Raw genomic sequence first — 20,942 nt, 5'->3', positions numbered from 1 at the left:
GTGCTTTTGTGACTTAAGAAATTCTCCCCTTTGGAACCAGGTGACATGGGTTTGAATCTCAGTTACACTTGCTGGTTGTGCAGCCTCGAGGAAGATACTTAATATCCCAGGGCCTCAATTTCCTCTACTGTAAAATGGGTTCAATAACAGCATGTGCCTCACAGGTAATTCTGGGGTGCTTGTAAAGCAATTAGCACACTTTCAGGCATATCATTGTTCTCCCTCTTAAACAGATCTCACATACATAAAGACTCCCCACAAGGACCCAAGAGGACGGATGGGGATACCTTGCTTTCTAGCAGATCTGTGTTCTGCCGGAGTTCATTCCGCAACTTCTCTGATTTTTCTAGCTTCCGTCTTAGCGTTGTAAGCTCCTCCTAACAAAAACAAACACATGAACAGAAACCATTCCAGACCAGATATTAAGTTCCACCTGTGTTAGGAGTGAGCAAAGGGCACAAAGTTTCAGTTAGGAGGAATAAACCTTAGCAATCTATTGCACAGAATGGTGACTATAACAAATAATGGTGCACTGTATATTTCAAAATTGCTTGTAAAAAGTAGGTTTTGGCTGGGCATGGTGGCTCACACCTGTAATCCCAGCACTTTGGGAGGCCGAGGCAGGCAGATCACCTGAGGTCGGGAGTTCGAGACCAGCCTGACCAACATGGAGAAACCCCGTCTCTAGTAAAAATACAAAATTAGCCAGGCTTGGTGGCGCACGCCTGAGATCCCAGCTACTCAGGAGGCTGAGGCAGGGGAATCACTTGAACCCGGGAGGTGGAGGTTGCAGTGAGCCGAGATAGCACCATTGCCCTCCAGCCTAGGCAACAAGAGCGATACTCCGTCTCAAAAAAAAAAGAGTAGATTTTAAGTGCTTTCACCACAAAAAAATGATAAATGAAGTGATGGATTTGTTAATTAGCTTTGCTTAATCATTTCATATCGTAAACATATATCAAAACATCACATTATACCCCACAAATATGTACGATTACTCTTTGTAATTAAAGATGATTTTTTTTTAAAGAGTGGTTGGGGAATGGAGTGAGTAATTCAGCCAGCATCCATGAAGATACCCAGGTGCTAGGTTCCAACAAGAGACTCTTTGTTTCACCACTTCCAAATTTCAATGTCTCTGTTCACCCAAGTCTGGTCCAGCCCAGCGCAGTCTAGGGGTTGAACACAAATCATCAGAATGAGTCCCTTGCTTTGCCTGAGACTGGGTATGCCCAAGTGTGGACACCATGCTCAGCACTTCATTCTCCAGGGATTGCCTTTCTGCCAGTGGCTCCGCACTGTGCCTATGACAGCACCATTCAGAAGCTGCTTCACTGCCCACCCACAGCAGGCAGGTGGAATGAGCTAAGGAGCAGACACACAAAGGAGGACTATGCAGCCATAAAGAGAGAACAAGGAGGAGCTCCACAAGAATGGAAACGGCAAGATTTTCGGAATACATTTTAAGTAAAAAATACAAGTCGAAGAAGAGTATATACAGTATTCTACTTTTTATGTAAGAAATATAAGAACTAAATGTGTGTGTATATTTACTAATTTTTGCAAAATAATAACAACAAAAAGTATGAACCGGAAACCAATTGAAACAGTTACAAAAGATAGGTGGTGACAGGTAAGAATGATAGAAAAAGAGTGTTGTCTGAGAGGTAAAAAATAAATAAATAAATAAAGGACTCAAAGACTCTGCCCACTGAGCTTCTCTGGGTTAAGCAGTGAGTGTTCATGAACCCCCAGGATGGTAATAGCATCTCTAACCACCCACAGCCTAGAGAGCAGCTGGGCAAGGGATGGAGGATTGTCTGTGTTGATGGAGGCAGAGGAACATCTGGAAGGGGCATCAAGGCTGTTGGGCTGAGCATTCCTAGATCAAGAACGTTCAGGAATAGGGGCACAGGGTCCTGGATGCAAACAAGAGGAGCGGGGTGTGGGGAGTAGCCACCCAGCACCCTGCCTGCCACATAGACTGACCTCCTTGGCTCGGAGCTGCTCATTTCCAATAGTGGCACTAAGTAGGGGCTGGAGGGAACCAAGGAGCTGCCACCATGGCCAGTCCTTCACTGCGAGGAACACAGCCACATTCTTCTGGATGCACCGTGCAGCCAGTCGGCGAATCTGCAGGGAAGGAGAACACAGACTGGAGGGTCCTTTCCAACCCAGGTGAGGATAAAGGAAGGAGAGGAGGCAGAGGGTAGCAAAGGGGCTGGAGGAAGTGGAGTTATTTCCCGGTGGAAGGGACTGGATACCTTAAAACACACACACACACACACACACACACACACACACACACAGGCTTCCTTTCTTGTAGTCTTTTTGATATGTCAGGCTCTCTGCATCAAACATTATGCCATAATTTAGTCTTGCATGGCCAAATAATAATAGGAGAAAGAGTAAAAGAAACTATACAATAGGTTACATCTTACATGAGGATTAATTAGGTTTAAAGGTCATCGTGCAAGGCAAAAACCGTCACTGAAAAATCTCTAAAATTGCCCACAAATAACAATGTCCAAGATTATGTTATTAGCTTATATTGAAGGGAGATCATTTTCACAGTGTATTTAAACAGTAATTTCATACTTCTCAAACTTGAATGTGCATCAGAATCCCCCAGAGGGCTTGTTAAACCCCAGATGGCTAGACACCACCCGCAAAGGTGCTGATTCAGCCACTCTGGGATGGAGCCTGGAAATGTGCATTTCTAACAAATCCCCAGGTGATGCTGATGCTGCTGGTCTGGGACCACAGTTTGAGAAGCACTGACCCGCTTCATTCTTATCACTGGGGGGAACCAGAACAGCACTGACTGGCAGACAGGCCAAGAGATGCTTTTCCCTCATCACCATCACAGCAGCTGATTCTTGTGCAGCAGACATTGAGCTTCCTAAGTGCTAGGCACTGCCCTGAGCATCTCACACACCTCAACTTGGTCCTTAGTACAGTCCTAGGAAGATCATGTTATTTTATGTATTTATGGATGGGGAAAGTGAGGTTCAGAGAGGTAAAGTCACAGCCCAGTGTCACCCAGCTTCTCAGTGCCAGAGCAGGCTTGAACCCTTGCAGTCTGGCTGCAGAGCCCAGGGTCTGAAACTCTATTCCACATCATTCCAAGGTATGAGCTACTTGAGCACAGAAGGCCAGTGGGGTTGCCCACAATATGTTCATTATTCACGGTCTCATCATTTTTCTCTTTCTGCCAAGTACATATACTTGAGTTTATAAGTTCACATAAACTGGAGGCACATACAACAAGACTCCATTCTAGTAGTAGCAGTAATTAAGAATAACAATTCTAAGGTAATAGTAGCTAGAGTTTATTGAGCAATTACTATGTGCCATGTACTGTATTAAGTGCACATCATTTCATCTCACCTTCACCCAGCTACTAAGAGGTAGAGGTGGAATTCAAACATATATATTACTTGTTCCGAGAGCCATGTGGTTTTCTATTGTGCAGCTACAGAGAGGAAATTCAGTCTCCAGAGATCTCTGAAGATGATGACCCTAAATGGGTCAGTGCTTCAAGCTCGACTTGACCTTTGGTCCCCAAAATCTCAGTGGCTGGGCCCTGGTCATGCCCTGTCTGCTGACCCGTGAAAGTGAATTCCTCCAGAAACAAGACAGGTTGAAATCATGAATCGACCCAGGAGGGCTTGGACAACCTCATCGCTACCTAGTGCAAGGCAGACCTCATGGATAATTTGATGTCTATGTCCCAGAAACAGTCATAACATCTTGCAAAGCCTCACTTAAAGTCTCACTGCTCAGGTTGGATCCTTGGACCAGGTGCACCGGTATCATGCTGAGAGACAGGCAGACCCTATACCCGCTCCCGTTGGATCAGACTCCTCATGCGAACAGCATGCAGTACCTTCAGCTTCTTGAATTCCTGGCGAGACAGAAAGCCCTTGCAAGCCGCCTGGAAGAGAACGATGCTCTGAGATACCAGCTTCTCTCGCTGCTTCTCAAGCCTGGAGATCACACCTGCCTTGAGAAAAACCTGGGGAGAGCGAAGGTTTCAGGTGAGTCCTTTGCTGAAGAAGGTTGTCTACAATGGGGGGTGCTTGCAACTCAGACCCCACTTCTCTTGCACCCACCTGCAATATTTGTTGGCAGTCGCCCTTTAAGTGGGAAGTAGGGGAGTCTAAATTATCAAAGCATTTTGTCTGCTGATGGCTCCTCTCTCCCTTCCCCTAGGCCCTGGATACTCAGTGTGGTCCACGCACCAGCAGCATTGGCACCACCTGGGTGCTTGTTGGAAATGCAAAATCTCGCACTCCATTCCAGACCGGCTAAATCAGAACCTGCACTTTAACACAATCCCCCGGGGATTCCTGTGCACATTCCTTTGAGAAGTACAGCTAGCATGGACTTGCCTAAACTGTTCTGTGCACGGTCACCACCTGGAAAGTGCAGCACATGCAGATTCCCAGGCCTCAGGAAAGGCTGGGTTGTGGGTTTAGGGCCAGGCCTGGGAATGTGAATATTTTGGTTAAGCACCCACAGCAATCTGAGTGAAGCAGTGGCTTAGAAACAACTCACTCCAGCTGGGCGTGGTGGCTCATGCCTGTAATCCCAGCACTTTGGGAGGCTGAGGTGGGCGGATCACCTGAGGTTGGGAGTTCGACACCAGCCTGACCAACATGGAGAAACTCCGTCTCTACTAAAAATACAAAATTAGCCAAGCGTGGTGGCAAATGCCTGTGATCTCAGCTACTCGGGAGGCTGAGGCAGAAGAATCGCTTGAACCCGGGAGGCAGAGGTTGTGGTGAGCCGAGACAGTGCCATTGAACTCCAGCCCGGGCAAAACTCTGTCTTAAAAAAAAAAAAAAAAAAAAAAGGAAAGAAAAAGGAAACACCTCAGTCCAGCCTCGTAAGGAGGGGCAGAGACAGTGAGGGAAGGGATGGCAGTCCTCTTGGTCTGGAGAGGATGGGGCTGGGCTGGTGCCACCCACAGAGGTGCTGAGGGATCTAGCAGAAAACAGCTCTCGGTACACGATTTCCAGGCCGTAGCTCATCAATAATGGATGATGGCCTCTGCAGCACTCTGATCAATGCCTCCTCGGCACCCCACAGAGCCACCTTCTAGTAAACTGCAGGGAACAGGAACGAGGGAAGCTAGGACCCCAGGACTGACTGTCAGCAAAAGATTAAGGCAGAGAGTCCTGGAGGTTTAAGTTAAATGCTTTTCTGCGAGAACCTGAAGCTTCTGGGCCAGGCCTGCTCCTGCCAACGCGCAAGGGTAGCTCTGGTTTGCTGTGGTCGTTTTCTCATCTTCCCAGAGGCAGAGGAAAAATGCTCTTATGGTGGGATTTGAGTCAATGACAGGGGAAGGAGTAATTTTTCCGATGCCCTTATGCTGCTTATTTCTAAAAAGAGCCCCATGTGTTTCTTTGTCACATGTGGTTTATAATCCCAGAGGGGGTTATCTGGAGACACTGGATAACTCTGTATTCATTGATGACATTATCAACTAATGGATAACGTTTAGGGGGCACTTACTGTGTTTTGGAACTGGACTAAACAACCATTCGACATGCAGGTAAAATGCTTTACATGCCTAATCCTATATGGTAGTTATTATGATTCTCACATTTTATGGAGGAAAAAACTAAGGCTTAAAAAAAAGGCATTTGCCCACGATCCTTTACAAGCAAGTGGCAACACCAGGATTTATTTTCCTCTATCTGACTTCAGACAAGACTACAATTATCACTGAATAGCATGAACATTACACACATCTACATTTTCCAAAGTGCTTTCTCCTAGGTCTCTTTTTAATACTCAAACAGCTCTATGAGGAATCTACTGGCTCAGGGAGGTTATGAAATTGACTCAAGTTTGCATAATCAGTTGCCAACAAAGCTGAGACCTGAGCCCAGAACTTCAGGTTTATTTCCTGCACCCATTCTCAATGTCTGTCAACATGAAGCTGCCTTTTCTCATTCATTATGATACAAGCACTTGAAGTGCGAGGTTCAATTGCAATTTGATTCCAGGTGGAACAAAGGGTCTCGATCGATTCTCCATTACCCTAAACCTATTTTTCGTAATGGAGACCACTCATCTCCGACCATCCTGCACTACGGCTTTTCTCAACGGGAAAATAAAAATTAGCATACCCAGTTGGTACTAACTCTGTTTCCTAACCCTCCATGTCTTTGCAGAACACTTCCTATCAGACAGGGCCACCAAGACCATTAGTCTCACTGAAATAAAGACACAATTGGCTCATTACCTATCAGATTGCATCAATAATGACTGCATTAATTTCACAAGCTAGTGAGTCCCAAAAGCTGCTACAAAAAAAAAAAATCAATGATCAAAGTTATGACAGCACCAGTTCGTATATTACAATAGATGGCGGGTGCTGCCAAAACCACTATTGATTATGAAGCTTTCATTAAAAAGATAATTGGAAACAACCACACACAGAATGGGAATAAGCCTTTGCAGAATCTTATCTCAATTTCTGTTTTTTTTTGTTTTTTTGTTTTTGCCTTTTAAGAGCATATTGCCGACCAGAAGGCCGACTGCATGTGTAATCACACCTTTCCCACAAATGCCATGGTCCTCGGCACAAGCCTTGATAAGGTGCCAGAGGCTGAAAAATCACGAAGAAAAATCTAAATTATTTGCTTTTCATGGGTCCAGCAGCTTATCGGATGCAAACAGAGTGTAACATCCCCAAAGCCCCACTTTTAAGGAATCCACGGGGGACAAAACCATGCAAACTGTTTTTCCTCTAACAATGCTGAAGACCCAGGTTTTTAAAAAAATCTGATATGGAAACAGCTTCCATATCTGGTACCGCCGAGGAATTAGCTCCTCTCCTCTTAGTCACTTTACAGATTAGAGGAGTTTAATTCTTTAAACATTAAAATGTTATCCTGCTTGATAAGCCTCTTGCCTCACTGACAAATGTATTCAGGAAGCAGTGACAGCCACCCCGTTAAATGACACTTTATGGGTCCCCACAGCCATCTTGGGAGGTAGAAAGTAATGGCCCCATTTTACAGATAACTGAGGCTCAGGGAAGTTAAACCAGTCACTGAAGATTCACACAGTTAGGAAGTGGTGGAGCCTGGGTGTGGACTGGGTCAGCCGATTCTCTTGTCCCCTGAGCTTCATAGCCTTCTCCATTATTACGTGCCAATCCTGCAATGCATAAGATGCTACATCTGCCCTTAAAGGTCTCAGTATCCCCCAGCCTGGCCTCCAACAGGACACATTGACCTTGATTTGCTTTTGACAGTTTCTCAGTCAATACCAAGTATTATTCAATAATAGTCATGTTTTATTATCTAAATATTTAGGTGTACAGACTTCTTACTCCTCCCACTGTAAACTGTGTGTAACGACTGTTTTCTTTCTTCTTCTGCAAGAGCTGCCAGGATCATAGGCACTGATTTTCATATTTATGGCATAACTGAGTCATTATCTAGACCAGTGGTTCTCAGACTTGAGAGTGCATTGGAATCACCTAGAGGGCTTGTTATACAGATTGCCAGCCCTGCCCCCTCCAGAGTTTCTGATTTACTAGGTCTGGGGTGTTTCTAGCAAGCTGTTGGGTGATACTGATGCTGCTGGTCCAGGGCCCATACTTTGAGAACTGCTTGTCTAGAAGGATGAAGTTCCTGGAGCTGAAGAACAATTCCCCAGATTCAGGACTGTAAAGATCTATCTGTAAAGAATATGTTATGTACAGTCATGCACCACATAATGACATTTCAGTCAACAATAGACGCATATACAACAGTGAGCCCATAACATTGTAATACCATATTTTTACCCTACTTTTTCTATGTTTAACTACTCAGATCCTTACCATTGTATTACAACTGCCTACAGTATTCAGTGCAGTCACATGCTGTACAGGTTTGTAGCTTAGGACCAATAGGCTGTGCCATCTAACCCAGGTGCGTGGTAGGCTATCCCATCTGTGTTTGTGTGAGTACACTCTGTGATGTTCCCACAGTGAAGAAATTGCCTAACCACTCATTTCTCAGAATGTATCCCCATTGTTAAGCCACACATGACTGTATTTCCATTCATAAACAATAGGACCCAGAGTGTATGGAAAAGACCCTGGCATTTGGACCAATGCAGCTTTGCATGGAGTCTGAACCCTTGGCTACAGATAGGACCTTGAAAAGAGGCTTATTTCCCAGGGGCACAGCTTCCTCATCTGTAAAGCAGGAACACACTTGATATCTCACAGAAGACTGTGAGTGAGGAACAAAGAAGAACAAAATGTGAAGTTGCCTCATATAGTACCTGGCTTGCGTGGGAGTCCAGTAACTGACAGGTTTATTCTCTCTATTGAAAAAGCCTACAAAGACTTGAGATGCTGCAACTCCTATCAGGATAAATTATCTTGAGACCACAGCAGAATAACAGCTTCCACCATATACCTTAGCAGGACCAAGAGGCCAGTGGGGAGACACAAGCATGTTTAGGGTGGGCCGAGGGGTGGTAGCCAGTGTAGATGACTGAGAGCTCCCTCAGGAAAGGACCGCTCTCAGGGATGCATATGATAGGGAGGGCTCCATGAAGTACAAATAGCCAATAATGCCACCCTGGTGGGCTCCTGGAGAGCAGAACCCTCCCAGCACCTCACATAGTTCCTGGAGGTGGAAGGTAACTGACGAAGTTTTCTTAGATGGCATTAATCAACCAGTAAGTAACTAGGTGGGGAAATGTATGGAGTAGTCTTTCTTTTGGTCTGTTCCTCTCCAGTTTGTTTTTCTTTCTTTCTTTCTTTTTATTTATTTTTTTTTTTTTTGAGACAGAGTCTCGTTCTATTCCCCACGCTGGAGTGCAGTGGCATGATCTTGACTCACTGCAACCTTCACCTCCTGGGTTCAAGCAATTCACCTGCCTCAGCCTCCCAAGTAGCTGAGATTACAGGCGCACACCACCACACCCGGATAATTGTTATATTTTTAGTAGAGATGGGGGTTTCACCACGTAGGCCAGGTTGGTCTCGAACTCCTGACCTCAGGTGATCCGCCCACCTTGGCTTCCCAAAGTGCTGGAATTACAGGCATGAGCCAACACGCCCGGCCTCTAGTTTGTATTTCTAAACTGTGTCCCTTTCCCCTGCCCCCGCTCCTTGGTCCTTGAGTTTATAATCTCCGTGCCCCACTTCCCAAACTATATCCATGGAACACTAGTTCCAGAAGATGGTACTGGGTATTCAATACAAACAAAAGGCTGGGGGTTCCACAGTCAAATAGTTTGAGAATCCCTAAATAGCATGTTTCCCACCTTGAAAACTTCAGCGTATATAAGCATATCGGGGAAGTGTGAAATTCTGTTCTAAACATCTGAGCGTATTTGGAAGAGCTTTTGGCTCAGCACCAGTTTGGGAAAAGCTATTTCTGTCAACTTGAATAATCACGGGCTTTCTTCTCAAGCCCCTTCTTTCTTTTCCCTTACTGCTGCTCGTGAGCTATGACTATAGCTGTGTTAGAGCTGGTTGCAAAGTAGAAGTTAAAAGGCTGTGAGTGAAGATGAGCAGTTCTTCTCAGGTTTTATGGCAGCTCTTTCTGAGGCTCAGAAGGTCATCTTGAGGACCAGAATGCTAATTCTTCCAAACCACTTGGGGTCCCCAGGAGTGAAGCCTCCAAGAAATGATATTTCCCAGTGTGATTTCAACCCATATTATGACATTGTCTCTTCAGGACCTTGTAAGATAGGCAGGGCAGAAAATCATTAGCTCTGCTTTCGGTTTGGGAAAAGGAGACATACAGAGATAATGGACAATTGAGGTAGGACAAGAATCAGGTCATCTCTCAGTCCCTGATGTGATGGGCAGAATGTTGTAAGAAAGCAGCTCTACTCACTTGGCTGTGCCCCACAGCCACTGCCTTCTTTTCCAGATCCAGGGTCTCCAGGAGCTCCTCCACGGCCTAGGGAGAAAAGAAGAGAGAAGTTAGAGAGCATAGAAGATAGGAGGATCCTAAAGGGGAAAGTCAAGCTGGCTCGATGGCTGATGCACCAGGATGGAGGATGACCCCACGTCTGTGAGCTTTGGCTAACAGAGCCCCACCTCACACAGGAAAGTGCAGATGCTGAGCACCTACTGTGTGCCATCCACTCTGCCTTCACACATACACCAATTTGTTTCATCCTCCTATTTTACAGAGCAGAAAACCAAAGACATGAAATGAAATAAAGGATGCAGCTGTTAGGGAAATCAGTACAGAGGTTCCTCAAATAATTAAACATTAGAATTACCAGATGATCTGGCCATCCCACTTGTGTGTATATACGTAAATGAACTGAAATCAGGGTCTTGGCCGGGCGCGGTGGCTCACGCCTGTAATCTCAGCACTTTGGGAGGCCGAGGCGGGCAGATCACGAGGTCAGGAGATCGAGACCATCCTGGCTAACACGGTGAAACCCCGTCTTTACTGAAAATACAAAAAATTAGTCGGGTGTGGTGGTGGGCGCCTGTAGTCCCAGCTACTCGGGAGGCTGAGGCAGGAGAATGGCATGAACCTGGGAGGCGGAGCTTGCAGTGAGCCGAGATTGCGCCACTGCACTCCAACCTGGGCGACAGAGCGAGACTCTGTCTCAAAAAAAAAAAAAAAAAAAGAAAGAAATCAGGGTCTTGAAGAGATATTTATACATTTGTGTTCATAGCAGCATTATACTCAATACCCAAAAGGTAGAAACAACCCAAATGTCCATTGATGGATGAATGGATAAACACTATGTGGTCTATCCATACAATGGAATATTATTCAGCCTTAAAAAGGAAGGAAATTCTGACACATGCTACAACATGGATGAACCTCAAAGACATTATTCCAAGCCAAATAAGTCAGTCACAAAAGGACAAGTACTGCATGATTTCACTTATAAATGAGGTACTTATAGTCACCAAATTCGTGGAGACAGAATAAAGAATTATGGTGGCTAGGGGTTGGAGACAGGGGGAAATGAAGGCTTATTGTTTAACAGGTATAACGTTTCAGTTTTGCAAGACGAAGAGTGTTGTGCAGATGGATGTTGTGATAGTTGCACCACATTGAGAATATACTTACTGTCACTGAACTGTATGCTTCAAATGGTTAAGATTAACTTTTATGTTATATATATTTTAATACACACACACAACAAAAACTAAATGAAAGGGCTTTTTTTCAAGATTACAGGTTTGCACACAGGGCAGAGACAGATTCCCATTAAGTTCTTTATGGCCACAGCTATGTCTTGAACAGTACTGCATGCCTAGTAATTCACTAAGTCCTCCTGTGACAGCCTCCCCACTCTGTGCTTCTCTCATTGCTCTTGCTGGTGACTGCCTCACTCCCACCAATATTTGCTAAATAAATGACATGGTCAACAACCTCACCTGCCTGACCTACATTGCTCTTGCTGGTGACTGCCTCACTCCCACCAATATTTGCTAAATAAATGACATGGTCAACAACCTCACCTGCCTGACCTACATTGCTCTTGCTGGTGACTGCCTCACTCCCACCAATATTTGCTAAATAAATGACATGGTCAACAACCTCACCTGCCTGACCTACATTATGGCAGAGGAGCCTGTGTTTTCTGTACGCACTATAGTACTATTCTTTTTTTTTTTTTTTTTTTTTTTTTGAGACGGAGTCTTGCTCTGTCGCCAGGCTGGGATTCTCCTGCCCCAGCCTCCCAAGTAGCTGGGACAACAGGCATGTGCCACCACACCCGGCTAATTTTTGTATTTTTCATAGAGACAGGGTTTCACCATGTTAGCCAGGATGGTCTCCATCTCTTGACCTCATGATCCACCTGCCTCAGCCTCCCAAAGTGCTGGGATTACAGGTGTGAGCCACTGTGCCCAGCCTATAGTACTGTTCTACAGACACAGTAGAAATCCAATAGATATGATGACTGAATGAACAAACACCCAAACCAGAGAGATTCCATAGGGAGGAAAAGCAGCCCCATGCAGGAGAAACAATTTTACTCGAAGAGATTTCTGGATGCAGCATGGACCAATCGCCATTTAATGGAATCTTCCCCTTGTCAAATAGTGGTGCAGGCTTTGAAACAATCAGCCAGAGATTTGGACTCTCAGATAAACCCAGGTTGTGCCTGGTTGCTTAGTGACTGCTAGTTCCCCTCCCACCCACCCTCATACTACCCCTCATTGGTCTTTCACTCACTGAAAATCAGAAAGTCTATTTTAAGAATAAACTGTCAGAAAAGTAATTGCAATGCTCAGGAAGCAAAAGGTATTATGAGGCTGGAGTAATTTAGTAAATGAGTTTCAATTGCATGGGTCAAAGGCATCACAGAAAACTTCCTAAGATATCAAAAAAAAAAATCCTTATTAAAAGTCTAGTCCCAGACTGCAATCAGGAAGGAAGCTCCATCTTCCAACCTCCTGGAAGAACATTCCATGACACTCTTCCAAAATGTCGGTGGTTTCACTTATCACATTTTAGCCAAACATGTTCCAAGGGAGCTGTAGGTGGTAGAAATGAATAAAACCAATATATCCAAAATATAATGCCTTTTTTCTCTACATAAGAAGAAAAAAAACAATAAAAAATTGACTGAAGATAAGATGGATGAATTTTTAAAAGGAAATATATGACCAATGAAATTTTTCTAAGTGTATGTTGGAGGTAAAGTCTATGGCAGATGTTTTGGGGTAAAAAAATCATGATCCAGAGTTAGATCCATCTGGGTTCAGATCTTGGTTTTATCACTCCATAAACTGTGTGGCCTTGAGGAAGTGCTTTACTCTGAGCCTCAGACTCCATTCAGAAAGATAGGGACAATAACGGCACCTGTTTCAGAAAATTCAGAGGCTGTGCTTGTGCAGGGCTACATAGCACCTGGCATATAGTAAGCACTCAATAAATGTTAGGAGTTATTTCATCCTTATAGTCACCTCTGTTTTGGTCAAAACCTTGGAACAGTGCTGCAAAACATGAATGAAGGCCCCCATTTCTCAGATATACTTCAAACCCTGCCAAAGCACGTGCTCAACTCACCATAACTGAGGCTCCCTTTCCAGCTCTTTGCTTTCTGAGAACTCTTTAGATGTCTATGTAGCTAAGAACATTAGCCCTAACACAGATATTCTGTTCTGTTGATCTCACTTTACATATAACAAAGCTTGGATTCAAACAGTAGCATGAGTGGGTAAGTGCAGGTATTAAATTATACAACTGACCCTCTTCTCCACCTGCAAAGTGGTGAGAATATTCCCTGCCTGGACCATACAGCAATTCAGAGAATTAATTGAAACTATATGAAAAGGACTTTATAAATTACTTTGCACTTAAATACTGTTATTTTTATCCCCATTTAACATTACAATTGGATTGAACCATACGAAACTGTCATTGGTTTAGGTCAAATATCAATCACTTCATTTAGTTCAACATAACGTAATCATTGTCCAACAACCAGTTGGTGGAAAAAGACACAGCAAGGATCCAAGTGACTGTTAAGAAATTCCTCCTTGTCCTGTGTCTTTACGGAATCACCTCTTCCATGTACTGGAATTGCCCAGGTAATTGAAACTTATCCTTTGAAGCATAAAATGCTGCTTTTTCGTGAGTCAAATGTGGCCATTTTGCTCTAAGAAAACACAGTTTTCAGTCTGTTTTTGAGTCTGAGCCCTGCTCCAACTGCTTTACACATAACTTGTTTTGTTTCCAACTTTCTGCAGCAGGTACTAATTCATGCCCATTTTACAGAGGAAGAAAGTGAGGCCCAGTGCAATTAAATGACTTGGCAAAGCTCACGTGTTTAGGAAGTGATGGTACGGGGTTTGAACCCAAGGAATCAGCTCCTGATCTTTTCTCCACCCTCCAACGCTGGGATCAGTTCCACCACTCACTAGCTGTGTGACCCTGAGCAAGCCTCTCCTCCTCTCTGGTCTTCAGTTTGCTTTCTACAACATGGTGTAATCACGCGTGTCCCACAAGGATGTAGTGGAGATTTAATAAGGTCATATAAGTAGCATGTAAGGGAGATATTTCCAGAATGGTAGAGGAAGGAGCTTAATAAATCCTCTCCCCTCCCCCCAAAACATGATAAATATGGATAAAATTTCCAACAACCACAAGTGCAATACTCTGGAAATTGGACAATTGGATACAACAAAATGAGAAGCATTTATTCAAGAAAACCTATTGGATCTCAGGCAGAAACAGAGTTTGTGGCAATATTGATTACAGGTTCTCCCACTCACCACCCACCCCAGCTCTGTCTCTCTCTCTCTGCAGTAGTTATTCCAGGGTGAGGCAGCTGTGAAAAACAGCAGCTTTGCTTCCAGAAGGGGCTCACCTGTATGGAGCAAAGCATGGAAAAAACCCACACCTGGGAGCATTGTCAGAAACAGTAGCAATTTTGGCAGGAAACAAATGAGGAAGGCCAATGGCACAGCTAAGCCTAAGGTTGTTGTCCTGATTGAGGCAAGCACTGGACCTTAAACAAGCCAGAAATTTAACAGGAGATACAGGAAATAGGACAGCCACAGTGGGCTTGATAAGTTCCCATATATTCCTGGCTCCAGGCTAAACACAAGAACAAGAGAGACTGGAGAAGGCCCTGGCTATCTACATATCCCATTTTATTTGAACATGAAGCCATGTGTACAGGCAGAAACTATGTGAAAGGGCCAAACAGAATGTAGAGGCTGAAGCACAACTAGGCACTGCCTGAATGCTGAATACATTTCCCAACCCCCACACGGATCTAACAGGAAAATGGAAAAGCCTCAAATATTCAAGATGTTTGATAACAACCTCTGCTGACTCTAAGCTATGCAGACACAGCAGCAACTCCTGGGAAGTCAGATTTAAAATAAAAACACAAATTTTTAAAAATTGGGCAGAGATATCAGTGGTCCCACACCATGAGAAGACAGATTCCGCAATTTTAGTCAAGACAAGTTATAATACTAAATGATTAACAAAAGATCAGAATGAAGAGTTGCTATAATGTATCATCTAAGATGTCCAGTCTTTAGCAAAAATGATAGGATGTGAAATAAACGTAAAATTATGATCCAAACTAAGGGTGAGGGGAAACAGTAGAAAGTATCTTTGTGGGTTCAGAATTTGGACTTAACAGCCAAAGACTTCAAAACAGCTATTGTAAATATGTTCAAAGAACTAAAAGAAACAATGCTTAATGAATTAAAGGACAGTGTAATAATAACGACTCCTTAAACAAAAAAATCAATAACAAGACAGAAATTATTTTTAAAAGATCCAAATGGAACTTCTTCATTTGAAAAGTAAATTAACTGAAATGATAAATTCACCAAAGAGACTCAACAACAGATCTGAGATGTCAGATGAAAGAGTCAGCAAACTTGAAAATAGATCAATAGAAACTATCCAATTTGAAGAACAGAGAGAAATAGGAAGAAGGAAAAATAAATAGAGCCTCAGACATGCATGACAAATCAAGCATGCCAATATATGCATAATAGGAGTCTCAGAAGAAGAGGAGAAAGACAAAGATTTTAAAAGTATGAAAAATGATGGCTAGAAACTTCCCAAATTTGACACCCCCCCCCAAAAAAAAGTCCATGCATCCTAGCAGGTCACTGAATTCCAAATAGAATAAACACAAAGAAGCCACCCCAAGATTTATTATAAACTATTGAAAATCTTGAAAGCAGAAAGAGAGGAATAACTTATTGTGTAAAGGGAAGCATCAAAACAATTAGTGGCTGACTTATCTTCAGAGACAATGAAGTCCAGAATGCAGTGAGATTACACGTTAGAAGTGCTGAAAGGAAAAAACAAACATGTCAATCAGGAATTCCGTATCTGGCAAAATTATTCTTCAAAAATGAAGGTGAAGTAAGGACCTTCTCAGGTAAACAAAGGCTGAGAGAACTTATTGCTATGAGACCTGCCTTACTGTTTCACTTATATTAAAGGAAGTCCTTCAGGATGAAAGGTATCATATCACACGTAATTCAAATACTTAAGGACTAAAGAGCATGGGAAGACAAAAACACATAGGAAAATGTGAAAATCTTCATTTTTTTCTTTGCTTCCCTTAACTTACCTAAAAGACATAAGATTAAATAAAAGATAATCATAAAGCTTTATTGTTGATTTTTAAACATATATAGATGTGATCTGCAGTTATCCCTCAGTATCCATGGAGAATTGCTTCCAGGACCCCCAAAGGGTACCAAAATCTGCAGATGCATGAGTCCTTTATATAAAATGGCACAGTATTTACAAATAACCTACTCATATCCTTCCGTATACTTTACCTCTAGATTACTTACAATACCCAATAGAATGTAAAATGCCATACAGATAGTTATTATATTGTATTGTTTAGGGAACCGTGACAAGAAAATAAGTCTGTATATGTTCGGTACAGACACAACCATCCTTTTTTTCCCAAATATTTTCAGTCAGTTGTTGGTTCAGTTCATGTATGTAGAACCCACAGATACATATGGAGGGTAGACTGTGTATTACAATAGTATCACTAAGGTAGGAGGAGGACGTGAGCTATATTGGAGCAAAGGTTCTATATCTTCCCAGAATTAAGTTAGTATTAATCTGAAGTGGAGCATCTTGAATTACAATACATATTGTAATCCGTAGAACAATCACTAGAAGGGGTGTTCAAATGGCCCATTGGAAAATATCTAGTTTACACAAAAGAAGGAAGTGAAGGAGGAGAGGACTAAAAGAAGGCGTGAAGCCCATATAGAAAATAGCAAAATGGCTATAATGTAAATCATATTACAGATCAATATATTGAACACCTTAATAAAAAGGCAGAGACTGTTAATCTAGATTTTGCAAAAAGAAGATTCAACTATATACCATCTGTAAGAGATGCAGTTAGATGCAAAGATAGGTTGGAAGGGGGAAAATGAAATAAGATCTATCACGTAAACACTGAACATAAGACAGCTGGAATGGCTATATTAATATCAGACAAATTTTGTTTTAAATTGTTTAAAATTGAAAACAAAAATCATTATTAGAAACAAAGGGAGACATTTTATAGCAACAAAGGGTTAATCCATCCAGAAGATACGGCATTATAAATATGTCTGTACCTGGCCACAGAGCCCCAAAACTCGTGAAGCAAAAATGCATAGAATGACAGGACAAATAGAAAATTTAACACTAATAGTTGGAGAGCGTAATACCTGACTCTCAATAATTTACAGAACAATTAAACATAAACGATAGCAATATGCCAGGCACAGTGGCTCACGCCTGTTATCCCAGGACTTTGGGACACTGAGGCCAGAGGACTGCTGGAGCCCAGGAGGTCGAGACCAGGCTAGGCAACACAGTGAGACCCTATCTCTAAAAAACAAAATCAGCCAGGTGTGGTGGCATATGCCTGTAGTCTGAGCAACTCAGGGGGCTGAAATAGGAGAATCACTTGAGCCCAGGAATTCAAGGCTGCAGTGAGCCATAATCACGCCACTGCACTCTAGCCTGAGCAACAGAGCAAGACCCTGCCCTGTCTCAAAAAAAAAAAAAATAGCAATGATATATAAGACTTGAACAATACTATCAACCAAATTGCCCCAACTAACATCTATAGACTACTCAACAACCACAGAATACAGGTTTTTATAAGCACACCTTGAACACTCTCCTAGATATATAATATTAAGCCATAAAATAAGTCTCAATAAAACAAACAAACAAAAATAAATTTAAAAGTACTGAAATCATATAACATATGTTCTCAAACTAAAATGGAATTAAATTAGAAACCAACAAGAAAAAAGGTGAGAAAGTTCCAAATATGTAGAAATTAATACACTTCTTAATAAACAATGGGCCAAAGAAGAAATCACACTAGGAATTATAAAATATCTTGAACTAAATGAAAATTTTTATGTGATGCAGCCAAAGTAGTACTTTGAGGAAAATGTATGCTTTAACCATGTATATTGGAAGAGGAGAAGGATTTTGAATCAATAATTTGAGCAAGATTCCATTTTAAGAAACCAGGAAAAGTAGAGAAAACTAAACTCAAATCAAGTGAAAGGAAGGAAGTAATATAGAGTGGAAATCAATAGAAGACAGTAGAACCAAAGAAAACAGAAAAACAACAGAGAAAAAATCATTGAAATCAAAAGTTTGTCCTTTGAAAAGACAAAATTCATTCAGTTTATTTACACTGACCAAGGAATAAAGAGGCAGAAAGAAAGAGATGCTACTAATTAGCACAGTCAGACCAATAGAATGAATTTAGATAACAAAAATAAACTCTTTATTTATGGCCAATAAATGTTTGACAAAAGTTCCAACCCAATTCACTGGGAGAAATGATAATAGTCTTTCCAACAAGGTACTGGGACAACCAAATATCCATATGCAAAAAGATGAATATAGACATGTATGTTACACTGTACACAAAATTAACTCACAACAGATCAAATGTCTACATGGAGAAGCTAAAACTACAAATCTTCTAGTGGAAAATGAGAGAATAGCTCTGTAACCAAGGGGTAGGTAAAGAGTTCTTAGATATGAAAAAAGCACCAGTCACTTAAAAAATTAGTAAACTGAACTTCATAAAAATTAAAATCTCTGTGCATCATTATGAAAATGAAAACACAAGCCACAGGCTGGAAGAAAATATTTTCAAAGATACATCTGATAAATAACTATGTCTAGAACAAATAAACAACTACTACAACTCTATAAGATAAACAGCCTAATTAAAATGGGCAAAAAAAAAATAGCGATTTCACAAAAAAAGAGATAAAATGACTACTAGGCACATGCAAAAAAAAAAAAAAAAAGTCAACATCATTCGGGAAAATGCAAATTAAAACCACAATGAGATGCTGCTTTGCACCCAACAAAATGGCTTGAATCAAAAAGATAAACAATTCCAAGTATTGATAAGGATAGAAAGTGAAACCCTCATACATTGCCAGTGAGGAGGAACAATGGTAGAGCCACTTTGAAAAATAACTTGGCAGTTTCTTTAAAAGTTATATTTAAAAGTTAAACATAAATTTACCATATAACCTAGCAATTCTCCTCCAAGAATGCACCCAAAAGAAGTAGAAACATGTTTCTATGCAAAGACTGACATGCAAATGTTCACAACATCCTTTTTCATAAGTCATAAAATCAAAAACTATCCAAATGTAGTTTAGAGATGATCAGTTGATTAAATATCTACTACTATTAATCAAAAAATATTTTATTTAACAATTATTTGAGGTTTTTAAGGCAAAGATTAAAGCCTTCATTGTATAGAAGGGGCATTAAAATCCACAGAAGTAGTAAAATTACTATTTTTACAACAAAATCATAATTGATTACATTTATTATTTACTCTGTGTATATCAAAGTCACCATGTCAATATCTTAAATTACTCAATCCTCCTATCAAGAGTATTAGAAACTATTATTATGCCATTTTAAGATAATAAAACTAAGTCAAAGAAGGGCTGAGTGACTTGTCAAATGTCACACAGCTAGTAAGCAGATTAGACACAGTATGTGCTCAGAAAGCCTGACTCCAGAATCTGTATCCTTAACCTGTTAAGCTATCCCACCTCGAATTCACAACTAGTAAGATTCATTCAATGAAACATCCCAGGCATTGAGCATAGATGGGTCATCATCTTCACTGTAAGTCAACATTACACCTCAGCAAACATGGCTCTTGGCAAACCTGAGATCTCTCCACCTTAAGTAGGAAAATTCCGATAGCCTGTGTCAAATTGAGCCCAGATTTTGGGGTCTAACTGATTTCAGTCACATCCAACCCACAGCCCCCACTTACAGAGTTCCATTGTTTCCTAGAATTTTGCAAAGAGCTTTCTCTCCAATGTTCAAGAAGAGTGTACCCAAAAAGCATATGGGCTGACATCTCACATTTGGCTGTATATGCCAGACAGGCAGAGACTCCAGAAATAATGAAGAGCCATAGCTGCAAAGTGCTTCCCCGACTCACTCCTCAATGAACAGTTTGATATGAAGAATCTGTGTCTATGGAATAGGATGCTCATCCTGTGAACCATTTGGCTGCCGTTCACATAGCACCTGCCCCCATGAAGCCCACACCATGGTCCAATGGCTTCCATATGTTGAGCTCCTATAATGTACCAGACACTTTGCTATGCCATACTATATGTTGCCTATGGTCATACAGCTATCAAGTATCAAGGGCGTGGATTCATAGAGAGAGATATGGAAGAAGACACAATTTGAACTCAAGTCTATCTGACTCTAAATCACATACTTTAACCACTGAGCCTCTCACACAAGTGGCCAAATCATTCCATAAGGGTGCTAACTGTGTCTGTTTTTTAACTATTTATGTTCAAGCCTATAAATGAAATGCCTGGAAAAAGGCAGAAATTATCCAAAAACCAAATGCACATGCACACACCGATGTAACTGGGTTGATTAAAATTGAGTGGAAAACATGTAAAATAATTAAAACAATAGACCCACCTCGCAGTGCATGGTGGTTCACACCTGTAATCCCATCACTTTGGTAGACCAAGGTGATTGGATCATCTGAGGTCAGGAGTTCAAGACCAGCCTGGCCAACATGGCGAAACCAGGTCTCTACAAAAATACTAAAATTAGCCTGGCGTGGTGGCGCATGCCTGTAGTTCCAGCTACTCAGGAGGCTGAGGCAGGAGAATCACTTGAACCCAGGAGGCAGAGGTTGCAGTGAGCCGAGATAGCACCACTGCACTCCAGCCTGGGCAACAGAGCGAGACTCTGTCTCAAAAAACAAACAAAACAATAGACCCAAACTGGAGGGAGACAGCAAGGTGAACAAGGAAAGGGATGGTGAATAAATTTCAGGAGCGAAGGTGGTGGGAGCCCCTGAATAATTATTCAGCACCTAGAGAGCAGACAGCTTCCTCCCAGGCCATGGGCTCATAAGGGTTTCTTCCCAGCTGATAAAGACTC

The 20,942-nt window shown here is 41.9% G+C and overlaps 1 protein-coding gene across 2 annotated transcripts in view; it reads right to left on the bottom strand.

Moving 5' to 3' along the window:
* MYO18B (myosin XVIIIB) overlaps nt 1-20,942 on the bottom strand; it is a 263,608-nt gene that overhangs the window by 152,383 nt on the left and 90,283 nt on the right. For both annotated transcript variants that reach the window (XM_024239878.3, XM_054543243.2), the window contains 4 exons: nt 9,867-9,932; nt 3,890-4,018; nt 1,990-2,133; nt 288-377 (listed from right to left, as the gene is read on the bottom strand). In XM_024239878.3, coding sequence (XP_024095646.3) covers nt 288-377; nt 1,990-2,133; nt 3,890-4,018; nt 9,867-9,932 — 429 coding nt within the window. The remainder of the gene's footprint in view (nt 1-287; nt 378-1,989; nt 2,134-3,889; nt 4,019-9,866; nt 9,933-20,942) is intronic.

This window comes from Pongo abelii, chromosome 23 (genome assembly GCF_028885655.2).
Source record: "Pongo abelii isolate AG06213 chromosome 23, NHGRI_mPonAbe1-v2.0_pri, whole genome shotgun sequence".
In the NCBI taxonomy this organism is placed as follows: Eukaryota; Metazoa; Chordata; class Mammalia; order Primates; family Hominidae; genus Pongo; species Pongo abelii.
The sequence above is the reverse complement of the archived record's forward strand: the minus strand, read 5'-3'. Positions and strand labels throughout refer to the sequence as shown.